This window comes from Heterocephalus glaber, unplaced genomic scaffold (assembly GCF_053883595.1).
Source record: "Heterocephalus glaber isolate CG9 unplaced genomic scaffold, H.glaber_assembly_v1.0 deba00000281, whole genome shotgun sequence".
In the NCBI taxonomy this organism is placed as follows: domain Eukaryota; kingdom Metazoa; phylum Chordata; class Mammalia; order Rodentia; family Bathyergidae; genus Heterocephalus; species Heterocephalus glaber.
Genome location: NW_028258139.1, coordinates 13,403,870 through 13,420,311, shown reverse-complemented (window position 1 = coordinate 13,420,311; position 16,442 = coordinate 13,403,870). Strand labels below are relative to the sequence as shown.

Sequence of the window (16,442 nt, the reverse complement as noted above, 5' to 3'; positions counted from 1 at the left end):
AAAATTATCTTTCAAAATCGATGGGGAAATTAGATACTTCCACGAAAAGGAATACCTGAGAAATTTCATGAACACCAAACCAGCACTCCAAATAATTCTAAGCAATATCCTAGAAAAAGACAATGCAGGTCACAACTCCATGAGGCCCAACAGAGGGAAGCCACCAGGAAACATAAGACACTAAAGGGAAAGGGGGAAAAATAAGAAATAAAAGAGCCAACAGCAGTAAAACATCATGTCAAGAATGAGTCAATATCTATCAATTATAACTATCAATGTTAATGGCCTCAATTCACTAATCAAAAGAAATAAACTGACAGAATGGATTAAGAAGCAAAACCCAGCAATATGCTGTATACAAGAAACACACCTAACTCAAAAAGAAATTCATAGACTGAAAGGAAAGGATGGAAAAGAGTTCATGTGACAGGAACCCAGAAAAAAGCAGGAGTAGCAATCTTATTTGCAGACAAAGTAGATTTCAAACCAAAACTAATTAAGAGAGACAAAGATGGTCACTACATCCTTGTGAAAGGAACAATCCAAGAGGAAGAGATGACAATCCTAAATATATATGCACCAAATACAAATGCCTCCAACAATACAAAACAAATATTAATGGACATGAAAAACCAAATAAGCACTAAAACAATTGTAGTGGGGACCTCAATACCCCACTATCACAAATAGACAGATCATCTAGACAAAAAGTTAACAAGGAAATTCTAGAACTGAACCAAGCTATTAAACAAATGGACTTAATAGATGTTTACAGAGTGTTCCACCCCACAAAATCAGAATACACATTCTTTTCGGCTGCACACAGGTCATTCTCCAAAATAGACCACATGCTAGCTTATAGAACATGTTCAAGTAAATGCAAGGAATTGAAGTTATCCCCTATATATTATCAGATCACAGTGCAATTAAACTGGAGATCAATAGCATAAGAAACCACAAGAACTGCACAAAGAAAAGCCCATGTCCTGATGGCTTCACTGCTGAATTCTAAAATTTAATTTGTACTATACTACAAAGTTACTGTGATAAAAACAGCATGGTAGTGACAAAGAAACAGACCTGAGGATCAATGGAATAGATTAGAAGATGCAGAAACAACTCCAGACATACTCAACCACCTCATCTTTGACAAAGGAGCCAAGCACTATCATTGGAGGAAAGATAGCCTATTTAATAAATGGCGTTGGAAAAACTGGATTTCAACCTGCCAAAGATTAAAACTAGACCCATATCTATTGTCATGCACTATGCTAAGATCAAAGTGGATTAAAGATCTAAATATTAAAACAGAAACACTAAACTTGGTGGAATATAAGTTAGGTATAACTCTTGAAGACATTGGCATAAGAAAACACTTTATGAACAAAACCTCAGTAGGACAGGAACTAGCACAAAGAATCAACAACTAGGATCCCATCTTATTAAAAAGTTTCTGTACTGCAAGAGAAGCCACCAACAGAGCTAAAAGACAACCTACAATGTGGGTAAAATTTATAGCAGCTGTACCTCAGACAAAGGACTACTATCTAGACTATATAAAGAACTCAAAAAAATCAGAGACCCAAATTCAAAGACCCAATTCAAAAATCGGCATCTGAAATGAACTGACATTTCTCAGACAAAGAAGGAAAAGCAGCAAATAAACATATGAAAAACATGTTCAACATCACTGGTCATTTGAGAGATGCAGATGAAAACAACACTGAGATTCCACCTCACCCCACAAAGAATGGCTGCTATCAAGAAATCAACCAATAACAAATGCTAGTGGGGGTGTGGGGAGAAAAGAACCCTTCTCCATTGTTGCTGGGAGGGCACACTGGTGCAACCACTGTGGAAATCAGTATGGAGATACCTCAAAGAACTAGGACTACAGGTCCCATTTGACCCAGCTATTCCCCTGCTGGGGATCTTCCCAAAAGAATTAAAAGAATCATACCACAGCGATATATGTGCACCCATGTTTATAGTGGCATGGTTTGTAATAGCTAAAGCTTGGAAACAGCCCAAGTGCCCATCAACTGGAAACTGGATAAAGAAGATGTGGTTTTTTTGTAAAGTGGAGTACTACTCAGCCATAAAGAATGAGAAACTAGAGATGTTTATAGCTAAATGGATGCATACTGAGGCCATACTCAAGTGAAATAAATAGAACACACATGTGTAAATAAGGAATAGTTTCTCTGGTGTGAGAAACTGACAGTAAATAGGATTAAAATGATTAAAATGAATAACTGATAATTTGAAATAGGAAGGAAAGGTTCAAAGGGGTAGGGGAAGCTGGAGGGGAAGGGGAAAGGTAAGAAGGGAAAGGAAAAATTACGAGAAAAGAAAAAAAAGGAAATAAAATGTTTGTAAATAGAGAAGAGTGGAGGGAGGGGAGGACAAGGAATAGGAAAAAATAAGAACCAATATACATCTTGTACAGGTGCAAGTACCCAATGATAAATGTAAACATATTGTATACCTAAAATGAACCAATAAAAGAATTTAAGCAAAAAAAGAGAAAGAAATGATGTAGAGACCCATTATACCTCCATAGAAAACAATGATGTTGCACCTTTACCTCAGATCATATAGAAAAATTAACTCACAATGAGTCAGAGATCTGAACATAAGAGCAGACAATGTTCAGGAGCTATGAGATAATACAGGTATCCTTCATGACCCTGAACAGGGCAAAGTAAACGGGCAAAAAAAACTAATTTGGACTTCATCAAATACAAAAACTATTATGCTGCAAAGAACAATCTCAACAAGGTGAAAAGACAGCCCACGTAATGAAAGTGTGCAAATAGTTTATCTGGTGAAAGATATATATCAAGAGTATATAGGACTGGGGATTTAGCTCAGTGGTTCCGGCACCAGCCTCGCAAGCGCAAGGTCCCGAGTTCGATTGCCAGTACCAAAAAAAAAGAGTATATAAAATATGTTTATTTATTCAGTAATAAAAAGAGAAGCCAATTTTAAAAGGAGAAAATGATTTGAGTAAGATAAACAGGACAATAGCACCTGCAGAGATAATCAACATCATTAGGTGTCAGGGAAACACACACCAAAACCATCACGAGAAGCTACTTCACACTCAGTTAAATGACTCCATCCAAAAAGTGCGATGAGAACTGCTGGAAACCCTTACCCTCCTGGTGGAGACTTACCATGGCCCAGACACCTTGGAAAATTAGCCTAAATATTTCAGGTCCCTAAACAACTCACACCAAATAAACAGGGGCTCCATTCCTGTGGTAGCACATGGGAAAACATTCTGTCCCTTCCACAAAGGTAGGTGTCACTGGACAGAACAGTGTAGTTCCTGCAGAGCTTGTCTGAGCCTACAGGGTACTGAACAGGGTACCAGTGTCAGGCCTGAACCAGATGTCATTCATTGCCAGGAACTTTCCCTGCTTCCTTCAGCTGGATTTCAGAATTGGAAAGGACAGAGCCTTAGGTGGCCCCAGGTGCCCTTGGTTTCAAGGAGCTGGGACCTCATGACATCGAGCTCGATGGAGACTAGCGCCATAGCCATTTTGCCATTTGATCATAATAATCTCTGAATGCTAACATAGCAACATAATTTTGATGTATTCGCACAATGAATATTTAGCTCACAATGTCTAAAAGAGAAAAGGCAGTACAAGCAATGAAAGCACAAAGTAACACCAGAGTGTGCAGTAAAGGAAAGAAAAGGAGAAACACCAGTGTGATTGCCCAAGTACATGGAAGTAAACAACTGTTCATGAATGTTTTCAACAATGACTTTATTTTGTGCTGACAGTGAACCATAAATGGGTCAACTGGGAGCTTGGCAATGTATCACGGGGACAAAGGAGAGCAAAACTGATCTGAGGGAAAGGGAAGGCTAACAGACTCCTCCACAGAGGGTTCTCATGTCTGTGTATTGCTGGCTATGATGGAGGCGAAAATCGGGAAGAAGGCTGATGTCATCCAACATTCCGTCCCATCTAGTAGATCATTCTCAAGTACAGTGTCATCTATTAAGTCCCTCTCCATGTTAGTAGGTCCTCCTACATTGCAATGCATACCATTACAGCAATTAGTAAAATAGAAACTATTAGTTTTCCCGGTTCCAGGGCTTCTTGGGGTTTCAAGAGGCACGAGGGCAGTATATACAAATGTGCAGTTCCAAGTGCAGTCCTTGTAAACGAGTATTTCATGAGGGCTCACACCTAAAAAGGGACCATGAAAGTTATTGATTTCACATGTTCTACTTGTAAACACCATAGCACATTCAACCGAAGCTAGTTCCACGCATACATTCTGCATTGTCAAATGTTACAAAAGTACATCGCCTAGAACTGTTGACTAGGGAGTATGTCCAGGTCCACAAGATGATGTGACTGCTCCACAACAACTTCTAAAGATAGGTTTCTATCCATGCAGCCACCTTTAAGTCTGCCACTAGCCATTCCAGAATGGTATCTTGGTATCTGGTTATGAAGCTATACAACTAAAATGGGCAGTTCATTATATTGTCTTAAGAACTCTGGAGCTCTAGAAATTAAATGAAGACAAGCAATTAACTTGTATTGAAGTCCAGAGCTGAGAGATTTCACATAAGTTGAACAGGAATGCCCACAGTAATATGCCCTTTTGCTGCTTTCCTGCAGCTGATAAAACCCCTTGAAGATAACCTCCTTGTATCCCTTTGTATTAGCCACTTTGCCATCACTGAAACAAAATATCCAATGTCTGCAACTTAAAGGAGTAGAGTTATTTTGGCTCACAGCTTTAGTGATTTCATTCCATGGTCGGTTGGCTCTAAGGCAGAAATGGCATGGTAGGAGAATGAGGCAGCAGAAACTTACTTCCCTCATGGCAACCAGAAACAGCAAGAAGGGAGGCGCTGGGGAAAAGAATACACCCATCCAGATGTCCTCAGTGTCTCACTTCCTAGCACACCCTACCTCCCCAAGCCCCACCTCCCACCAGCACATTTTGCCACACACTCATCAAAGGATTAATCCACTGATAAGGACAGCATCCCCACAATCCAATCACCCTTCAAAAGCCTCATTTCTGAATACAAGAGACTTTGGGGGAACATTTTATTCTAAACCATGACACCCTCCACCTGGTATTCCAAGCTCTCGCATCAACAGACAAATGCTGATGGGCCTTTAACCCCAACCCCCACAACACAGACCTAGTGTCCTGATCCAAGAAGGGTGCCACAACTCATGTGTTCACTTTCCTGAGAGGGATCAAAGTGACCTGAGCAAGCTCCACCTGGGACATCCTTCAGGAATCCCTGAGTTAAATACTTTGGCCTTCATTGCTACTCCACTTTCCCTGTCCTCTACAGGGTGTTTATGCAGATAACTTTAATCTGAAACATGCCATAACTCATTTGTCCTCTTGCCTCTTCAGAAAGAACTAGTAATGAAGAATCAGTCAATTATTTTATTTTCCTGATAAAGAGTTTATTTAAGTTTAACCTTCTACAGAAGTGTATGATTGTACATCTGCAGCTCAAGGAGTTTTTACAAAGTGTACCCAACTGCGCAATCAGCATCCACCCCTAAAAACAGACCTGGGTGAAACTCACGGATCCCTCATTCTGTTCCTCCGTTCACATTTAAGCAGCCGGGGACAAAAATAAGCCCATGGGTCTAAGCACGTGTATTATTAGTTTTGCCTGGTTTTTAACTTTTTGGAGAAGAAATCGTACTTCAGGGTTTTTTTCAATTGTAGATGGCTTCTTTACTTTCTACTTTTTAAAGAAACTCATCCCTATTATTGTATTTCATTCATTCTCATAAATGTATGCTATTCTTTGATGAGTACAACACAATTTATTGTTTGTTATTGCTTTTTACTTATGCCAAACATTTCTATGGTGAATGTTCTTGGACTTACCTTGGGATGACCCTCAATAAATTTTGGGGGGGGGGTACTAAGAATCGAACTTGGGACCTTGCACTTGTGAGGCAGGTGGTGGAACCACTGAGCTAAATCAATAAATATTTTGTGAGTTATGTACTTAGGAGTAGAAACGATGAGACTTTGATCTGTCTATGTGCAGCTTTAGCCAATCTTGTTGAAGAGTTTTCCAGACTAGGTTGGACATATCTCTACTCCAAAGCATCGTGTATACTTAAAAATCTTGATAACAACTTCATAAAGTTGTTTGGGATACTTAAGTCATTCCTCAAAATGTGCTCATATGGTGGTTTCCACTTGCATTTCCCTCAAGCAGAATTACCCTGGGCAACTTCTCCTATGTTTCGTACCCACTTAGCTACCATTATCTAAGAATTTTTCTTTAAGTCATTTGCTCAAATTTCTACTAGGTGTCCTGCTTTTCATTTATAGATTTTTAGGGAAAAGGCTCATTTTGTGTTATGAGTATGAATTCTCTACCATGCACATGCTTTCTCTTCATCTGTGGCTTGCACCTCCACTGTTTTATAGATATCTTTTTGTTTGGTTGTGGGTTTTTTTGGTACTGGGGATGGAACTCTGGTCCTTGTGCTTTCAGGGCAGGCACCGGAACCACTGAGCTAAATCCCTGGCCCTTGTTTTATAGGTATCTTATTTGGAGCTGAATTTGCAAAAATTTCATGTAATTCATTTATCAGTTGTATTATATGACTAGCACTCTTCCTTTTTAAATTCTGAACTACAGAAAGCACACAAATATACTTTTTTACATTTTCCTCTAAAAAGTTATTAGTTCAGTGTTTACATCTAGATTTTCAAACCATCTGAAATTGATTTTTATGGTGCAAATTCTGTAAGTATTTAATTTAGCCATCACCACTTAATGCCAATAGTGTCTTTCCCCACTGTACCGCAAGGTCATTGCAGTCAGAAGTCAGGTAATTCCTGCAGTGATTGTTCCTATTTAGTATTCTACCTTCCAATCTCGACACAAAACACTATCCTGTACTGTCCTCATTAGGGAAGCTATGCAGCCTGGAGCATTCAGAGAATATGTCCTTCAGCTTTTTCCTTTCCCATCAGAGATTGCATTTGCTATTCCTCCCCACTTATACTTCAATAAGCATTTGGAATCACCTCCTGAAAACATACACAGACACACACACACACACACACACACACACACACACACACCCCAAGGACTCTGATGGATTCTCTTGACTTGTAGATCAAGCTGAACAAGGTATATCTGTGTATGCTTTTGTGTGTCATGATACATATGCATGGTATGTCTTTCCGGGTGTTTTGGTCTTCGTTTGCAAGTTTTTCGCAATTTTGGTGTTAGTATCTTGCACAGATCTATTTAGAAGTCTTTCTAGGTACTGATATTTGGATACTTTTAAAGAAGTTATAATTTCATGAATTGTATTTAGTATTGTTTCTTGATGTATGGAAAAACTCTGTTGCTTTAAATTGATATTTGAATACTTACCTTGTAGGCAGGTCCATGGTAAAGTCGCTTATTACTAGAAAAGTTTATTGCCTTTTGGGGAAAATACTAGGTTAATTTCTCTTTCCAATCCCACTGTATTTTTATTTTCCTGGCTGAAATGAACTCAGAGACCTAGTTTCACTAAGAGCAGAAGATATGGTAAAAGGCATGTCACTTCATTTTTCAACTCAAGGTTAAACTATTTTAGTCATTCTCATTTCATTAACGTCATTCATTTAAGATGTCATTTGTTTCCATTTCCTCCTGATTTTTTTCTGAACAAAATTTGGAAAGAGTATTGGACTTTCTTCAAAGTTTCAGCATTTGCAATCACATGTATGAAATGTTTCTTCTTTTATTTTTAAATATGATGAATGAAGCTAGTGGGCTTCAAGGGTAAATTCAAACTTATTTAGTCTATATGTCAGTAGGCATGGTGTGCATGTGTGTGTGTGTGTGTGATAATTTAATTTAAAACAGTTTTAGGATTATAGCAAAAATTGCCAACAGAGATTTTACAAACCTCATACTTGTTCCCTCTTGTCTCACATTTACAATACTGTGGAACATTTCTTACACCAATGAACAAGTATCGGTTAATGCTTACTGCATGAATTCTGCATGTTATTCAGTTTCACTCATTTGTCTTTGCTGTTCTTTTCTCATTCCACAATCCAGTGCATGGCACTGGGTGTGCAAAAAGACACACACACACACACACTATTTTATTGTTTAATGTTGTGTTTGTTTGCATTGGGAGTCATAGAGAAAATGGAGCCTGTATGACTTCCTTTTGTTGCAAAGTCTCTTCTGGGGTTGGTGTTAGCATTAAGCTGCTATTACACATGTGCTGAGAGCAATTCCTCCTTGTTATCTGGAAGAGGGTGTGTAAGGTTGGGGTGCTTTCACACATATGAATTTTGAAGAACTCTGCTTGCTTTGGTGCACATCTCCTCAAATTGGAATGGTACAGAGATTAGCGTGGCCACTGCGCAAGGATGACACACAAATTCATGAAGAATTTGCCAGCAAAGCACTCTGGGGCTGCATACATTACTTTCTGGGGAGGTTCTCCAGAAAACATTCAACTTTATCAACAAGGCCCTTTAGCTCCAAAAGCTTGTTCTGGGTGAAATATGATGTTACTTGTCTAGATTTTGTTATTTCAACCAGAATCTCACTTATATCACAGGAGGGATACCCAAAATTGCTTGATTTTCTTTAAGGTGTGTAAGGTCTGATGATAATCTCCCTTTGTATTGATAATATTGGAGATCTGGAATTTCTCTGTAATGATTCTCTTACCATGTTTTACTAATCTTACTAATCTTTTCTAAAGAACCAACTATTGACATCGATGACTCGATATAGTCTTTCCTCTTTCAAGATTTCTGCAAAGGTTTTACATTTCATTCTCCATTTCTTAAGTGGATCTTCGATTATTTTTCTGGTTTCTTGAAAAGAGCCTAGATGTTCCTTTTTCCCTGAGCTCACATGTGTGCTTGACATGCCATGTAGTTTACACTATGTATTCTGTCATAACTTTTCCACTAAATCTTATACATCCTTCAAAATACCCAGACCTCAATACTTCCCCATTTGTGTTGTGACTTCTCATCAATTATTGATAAATCATTTGAACTTCACTGATGCTCGTATTCTGTCATGTCAGTGATTTTCTAAGCATACTATGTGCCCTTACTGTGTAGGAGTATTTGGTAATTTCTGACTTGTCGATCATTTTGTAATAATGATGTTGTTCAGGCCATCTACAGCACAAGCTGACATATAGAAACCATGGGTCAAATCCAAGCCACTAACTGTGTCTATCAATAAATCCTTCCTGGAACCTTACAACAGTGTTTACTCATCATCTGTCACTGCTTCCATCCCAACAAAGACTACATAACTAAAATCATCTATTATCTTGTCTTTTACAGAAAACCTTCATGAGACCCTGATCTATAGCCTTAACACATTTTGTCTCCTTGAAGAAGCATTTAGAAACCATGAAGAATGGTAACAGTGTATTTCTCTGCATTTCTTAAACTATGAAAGTTTTATTCTGCATATATTTTTATCCCATGCTTCTTGGTGTGTACACATTTACATTGTGACATTTTCCAGGTAGTTTTATCTTTGTCTCCAGTTTTATATTTGTCTCCACAAATATTGCTCTTCACACTAGTAAGGCTCTTCCCTTAACATTTACTTTGCCTGAGTGCATGTAAGGGTTCTCATTGTACAGTTGTTAAATATAATATTTTCTCTATTTTATTTTCAAGCTTTCAGTGCACTTACTTTTAGAAGTTTATTCCTAAGAACCAGAATTCATTGTTTCTTGCATACCTAGAACATCCTGGGCTGCATATCGTGCCTATTCAAATGTTAACCTGATTAATGACATGTTGGGTCTTAACTTCCTTTTTATTAAAGGCTTTGTGCTGAAACAACTGTACATTCAAACAGAGTTGCAAGAAACAATACAGAGGGCCCCCATGTACCCTTTGTACAGTTACTCCAGATGGTAACTAGTCCCAAGTATAGTACAATGGCACAAGGGAAGAACTGATATTGACAAAAGACAGGATACAAAACAGTGTGATCTCCACAGGTGTCCATCATATAGATATGGAGAAAGTTGTCTCTCTTCCAATCACCTCCCCTGTCTTACATCCTCTAAATGTATGAAACTCAACTGGTGTTCATGTCTACAAAACTGTCTTCTCTAAAATGTTATTTTAATGGAACTGTAACCGTGGATATTGCCTTTTTTTGACTTGCCACAAATCCCCAGATATTCATTCCAGTTACTGTGTATATTGCTTGTTCCCTTTTAGTAAAATGCATGGTGTGAGTTTACCATGGTTGATTTAACCTCTTAACCATGTCAGGTCATCTGGAATATTTCCAGATACAATTGCTGTGAACAGACATATACATGTTTGTACATAATGTCTTAGTTCTCTGTGAAAAATGTTGGAGTGCGATTTTGTGGTATACAGGTGTATTTTAGCCTTTTTAGAGAAGCTATCACCTTATTATCCATTCTGCATGAGTAATTTTTCAGTCCCACCAGCAATGTATGAATGATCTGGTTTCTCTGTGACCACACAAGCCTTTGGTGTGGTCCTCATTTTTTTAAAGCTTTTTGTTTGTTTGTTTGTTTGTTTGTTTGTTTTTGGTGCCAGGGATCAAACTGGGTTCCTTGAGCTTGCAGAGCAGGTGGCAGAACCACTGAGCTAAATCTCCCACCTTTTTTAAAGTTTTGGTCATTCTGATTGGTGGGATCTAATTATTTTCACTTGTACTATCCTAATGACTAAGTTGGGGTGTTGTTGTTGTTGTTGTTGTTTTGCTTTGCTTTGGTTTAGTTTTATTTGGTTTATTGAAAGAGGATCCTGTTATGTAGTTCACACGGGACTTGAACTTACTACGCAGTCCTGGCTGGCCTCAAACTTACAGCGACCTGCCTGCCTCAGCCTTCAGAGTGCTAGGATGACAGGTGTGCACCACTACAGCTGGTTAAAGATGTAAAATTTTGTAATTGTGCCTACTTGTCATCCATGGCCATTTTCTTCTATTAATGGATTCTGCACCTTCGTCGAAAATCCCTTTGGGTATATTTGTGTTGGACTGTTTCTGGGGTCTCACTTCTGTGCTGTGGATCTATGTCTTTGTGACTATCTCACGGATGTTGCCTATAAAGATCAGTCTCTGACATTCAAAGTCATTCCACAGAGTGTTTTTTGCTGTCCATGATCCATGATCCCTCAAATCAGCAAATATCCTGAAAGCACAAATGGCCAAGCATACCAGCACCTTCACACCTCTGCCAAAGGCTTGAAGATATTCTTAGATAGTCAAAGAATCCATCAGGATTTACCAGGAAAATGGAGTCCCTATATAATGTGAGGTAAATTTTGAAAGATAGCTATTATAGCTTCCACGATGGTGTGAAGGACTGAGAAAGGCCAGGGAGTCAAGGGAGGTTGAAGATCAGAGAAATCAGAGTCAGGTCCACCTGTTGCTGAGGCAGGATGAAAAAAAACACTGCAGGCAAATATCAAAAGCCATGGGGAGGGCCAGGATTTAGCTCAATGGTTCTGCCCCCTGCCTGGAAACACAAGATCTTGAGTTCGATCCCCAGTACCAAAAAAGAAAATAGTCATGGACTTCCATCCTCACAGTTAGGCTCTTACCCAGAGTTCTCTCGCAGAGATGTTTAAGCTGCTTCTTTGATGCACTCATCTCTGTGCAAGCCAGAGCCCAAGCACCTGCTAGGGTCTCAGGAACTTCTGTTGGTCAAAAGTCCAGCTCTGGTGAAGATGTGCTGGATGTGAAGGAGAATGTGAGAGAGGACAGGCTGGAGTCCCCCGTTGCTATAGGTTGGCAGGTACTTCTAAACTTCCATGTGGAAAGCTTGTTTTCCCTATCACAGTGCCATTGACTCGTGGTGCAGCCTTAAGACGTTCAGCCTAGTGGGAGTTGTTTAGCCCACAAAAGGCCTGAACTCCTCTCTTTCTTCCCAGATTTGGGTTTATTTGGTTTGGTGGTGTTTTGTGTTTGTTTCCGTTTCTCAAACAGAAGGCCACCAATTTTGCTCCACAATAGGGTTCAGCCGTGATGGGCCTACAATAATGGGCGTACAATAATGGGCCTAAACAAGCATGGACCCAAACCTCTTAAACTTTGAACTCAATGCAGCACATTTTCCCTATAAGCAGATTATTTTAGACGTAGGTTACAGTAACAGGAAACTAACATGAGCAGGGTAAACTGTTAAATAAATCCACCCTGATATTAAAGAGCACTAGTCTGTGCTTACCTCATCTTTGGAAATATCACTCAAAGTTATCTCTATGCCAACTATAACTTAGTGCCATACAGCAATGCACATTCTTGTAAACATTATCTCCCAATCTCGAGAAAAAAAAAAAATCTCCGAGGCTCATTCAATGCAGTAATTCCATAATGACAACTTGAAGCCCACTGAAGTCCCCCATCACTGGCCCCCACTGGGACAAAGCAGATTCTCACCCCCTGCATGTGTTTCCAGTCAACAAGTTATCCACAGGGTAATGGCACTGGGCACAATGAGGAAGGGGTAATAAGAGGGGTTTTTTCCTTTTTGAACAGACCTTGGAAAAGATAAATGACGTGAAACTCCAAAAACACACATGGGGGATAATAGGGTCTACAAGAAGTGTCCTTGTCAGGGCCCCAGATAAGGCCTCCACCTGTCCACCAGCTATAATGCTTGCAAGGCTAAGGGTGCTAGATTAGTCACTGGGGCCCTGGCAGTGCATCCCTAGGTTCAGGGAAGTCTTTGGGGTCATCAGAAAGGGTTTCTGGAGAGAGGAACACTTCCCTCAGAGTAGTAATGGCTTCAGAGTGGGAAGCAAGAATACTTTGAAACTCAAGCTCTGCCCTGCCCCCTTACCTGGTCTTTCCACCTGTGTGCTACAGACATTGATCTGAAATTTTCAGGTAAATACACCGCTAGGATCTACCTACCTGAATCCTCTCCCACCTACACATAACTAGAAATCAAACGAGCAAGAAAGAACCACGTAGGGTACACCACGGTGTCTATACACCTGACCTTGGAGACACAGACCTGAGGTCTAGCAATATTCCCACCCAGGGGAGACAGCAATGGTGTGGAGATCAACCTCCCGCCTTGCAAATACAAGATCTACAAGCTGATTATCAAGAGGCTTCACCAACTGCCTGTGAACAAGCTCTCAGTACAGAACAGACCAGAAGGAGTAGTAGTGTTGAATGCAGAGAGAAAAATACACTGACCCTCCTCCCCAAAACTACTCACATAGACTGATTTTCCCAGGAGGAGTCAAAAAGACAAAGAGGTACTTACGAATGGAGACTGTCATACAGCGTCTAAGATGATATTCACATATCTTCTTTTCTGGACAATTGAAGGAGTTTTTACCTCACAGTGATAACATTCCACATTATAGGTCCCTGAAAGAAGAAAATAGGCACAGAGTTTCTTCTCCAACATCCTTTTTCACCCATTACCAGCCTACTCCACCCTCCTCTATCAGCTACCCCTTCCTTCTGTCCCCAACCACTTCCCCAAGCCTGAGCCCCAGCTCAGCCCTCTGCCCATTGCAAGGCCCAACAAGCCTAGCTCCTCAGAGCAAAGGGAGATCCAACTAGGAACTCGGCTGCCCTCAAGACTGGCTTGGGAATGCCCCCAGCCAGCCACATCTGGGGCTGCTGAGCTCTGCGCAGGAGGTTCACACTTCCAAGGAAGGCTGGCCACGCCTGGGAGCCCAGCATCCTCCCGGATTTCTCAGAACACTGCCACTCTTTTCTGTCCCTGACCAGGAACTGCCACCTTTAGACTCCCCCTCAGGTCTCTTGGTCAGTAGCTCTTTCCTGGAAACCCTTCTCCCTCTTGTTCCTCTCCCTGCTCATGAACACACTCCAAAATGACCTCCATCCCTGATTACAGTGACAATACAAACTCCATTTGGCTCGGATGATCTAATTTCTACCCAAGACATCCAATGACCCTAATCAACTCCAGGTGAGTAAATCTTGCCCAAGACAATGAGAGTCTTGGAATGATACTTACATCCAGAAGGAGCCCTGGTGACACTGGTTTCCACCTCTGAGAGCCCTGCAATGAGGAGTAAGGCCAAGGGGAGCATCATTCCTGCAAGATTAGCCACCTAGAGGTAAGAGACACACAGCTCATCAGTGAGGGCATGGCTCCTTACTCCAGCTTCATTCCCCCAACATCAACAGTCAAGGAGTCTTCCCTAACCTGCCCCCATATGGGGCCTGCCTCCACTAAGCTATAAAACCTATCCCAGCATGAAATCCAAAATACAACACAGAAACAAAATATGTGAAATTTAAAATTTACTTGAATGTGTTAGAAGCCAACTGGACTCTGCAAAAGAGGAAATTAGGAAACATGAAGACCCTGAAAGATAAAAACACAAGAGAATGAATAGAATCTGGAAAAGGAGAGGCATGAGTGAGATAAATGTGTGGCATTCATGGAACTGCAGTTCCACAAGGAAAGAACAGAGAAATGGAGAGAGAGAATATCTGAAAAGTCATTGGGAGAGACATGTTCCAATACCAAAGAAAGATATCAGTCTACAAACAAGCTCAGCCAGTTCAGACAGAATCAATGCAAGGAAAGCCACTCTGAGATGTGTCACAATTAAACCACTGAAAACCACCTGCAAAAAGTGGAAATTTAGCCAGGCAGGGTGGCACACTTCTGTCATGCCAGCACTGTAAGATATATGAGCCCAGTTTGGGCAAGACAGCAACATTCTGTCTCAAAAAAAATAAAGAGGGCAGAGGATGTAGCTCACTCCAGAGGGTCTCAGAAATGAAGAAACAAAAGTAATACATGAAAATCTAAGAGGTGGCAAGAAGAAAACAAAAGAGAAAGTTTTCCATAGCAACAATTGAAGCAACAGTCACTTCACACAAACAATGACAAAGAAAACCAAAAGCTCACTAATTCCAAACCAGGGAAGCAAGAAGGAATTTGCAAGGAAGCATTCCATTCTCTGGAATTGAAAATATATTTCAAAAATGAAGGCCAAGTGAAAACAACATCTGACCAAAAGTGCTTACCAATATTGTTCCTCACAGACCTGCCACAAGAACGTAGGAATGTTGGAGGGATGAGCTTACAACATCTCGAGAAGGAAAACCTAAGATAAGCATAACCCAGAGCACAGGAGGCTATGGAATAGAAAGGCAGGAGCTGTGAGGGCCATATAACTGGTGTAAACTTCTAGGTGTAAATTTCTCTCTTTTTTCCACAAGAAGGTAAGAGGGTGGCCATTTCAGAGCAGAAAGCCAATTTTGAAATTCAAGAGTACATTTTGTGACTATAGTGACCTTAAGCCAGATATCAGTCAGCAAAGGGAAACTAGAAAAGAGTAAACCCTCAGGACCCTAATTTAAGAGACTCTTCCAAATAATAGGTGACCCCCAGAAGCTTCTCAATAGAAATAACAACGATTTTAGACAGAGGGGTGATAAAAATAGGACAGATAGAAACCTGGCATAAGCAGTCTGAAGGGACCTAAAATGCAAAGGAGGGACTCCAAGGCACTATTAGATAGAGAGGTGGGAAATGTGGCGTTTCCAGTTCCTACTTCAAGACAGTCAGAAAATGACCCACATAAAGTCCCAGGAAGCAACAGGGAGATGTCAAGGCAGCTGCTAAGACCCTCAAGCTTGGGAGACCAAGGACTGGGGAGGTGTGGAGTGGTTAGATCCAGGTCGTGAGGAGGTTAACTTGTGTGCTGGAGAGAGAGTGGGAGTAGGATCTGGGACACGGTGTCCTTGGACCCGCAAGGTATGGACAGGGGGCTGTGACCTGGGGCAGAGGGTTAAGGTGAGAGGTTCGAGATCAGGGGAAACTTAGAAACCTTGGCGGGGTCTCAGGGAGGAAGGAGTATTTGGGATGAGGATTTTCCAGGACTTCACAGGGTCTCAGGGAAGAGAGAGGTCTGTAGGTTTGCGGGGTGAGGGTTGCACGGAGAGAGCCGTGCAGGGGGCTGGGGGCGGTGTTATAGCACCAGGCGTGTCTATAATAAGGGGGCTCCACAGGACCAGCATTCACAGGATGAAGAAAGTCTACGTGTGAGGGGTCTCCAGGATGAGGGCGTCCCCATGCCCAAAGTGGGGGCCCATGAAGCGAAGGAGCCCACGTGAGCAGCTTGGGCGTGCCCTCCTGACCGGGAACGCTCTGCAGACTGCATGCTACTGAAGTTGCTGGCAGCCCTGTCCTGGCACGGGGCTGCTAGGCCCCCATCAGCAGTCCCAGCTTCTCCAGGCTTCCCACGGTGATCGCCCGTCTCCACTTCGTTGAACTGTTCTGCTAGAGTTCCTTGCCCCTACCTTGTGGACCTTCCCCGAGGGAGTCCCCATCAGCCCTTCTTGAGCCTTCCTGGGGGTCGCCTGTCTGTCTGTTATGGAACTTACGAGACAGATGGCCCCCTTCTGGAACCTTCCCCTAGGA

General features: G+C 41.2%; 1 protein-coding gene and 1 non-coding gene across 2 annotated transcripts; one reads left to right on the top strand and one right to left on the bottom strand.

The window, feature by feature from the left end:
* Positions 1–3,762: 3,762 nt before the first annotated feature.
* Gml (glycosylphosphatidylinositol anchored molecule like) lies at positions 3,763–16,442 on the bottom strand. Its single transcript, XM_004837862.3, is given in 5 exon segments — positions 3,763–4,208; positions 13,293–13,364; positions 13,367–13,399; positions 14,019–14,115; positions 16,322–16,442. Coding segments are annotated over 5 exon segments (534 nt in total). The 5' UTR covers positions 16,352–16,442; the 3' UTR covers positions 3,763–3,906.
* Positions 8,345–8,447, top strand: LOC147830233 (U6 spliceosomal RNA). The gene has a single exon (XR_015441929.1). It is a non-coding gene; the product is annotated as a U6 spliceosomal RNA (small nuclear RNA).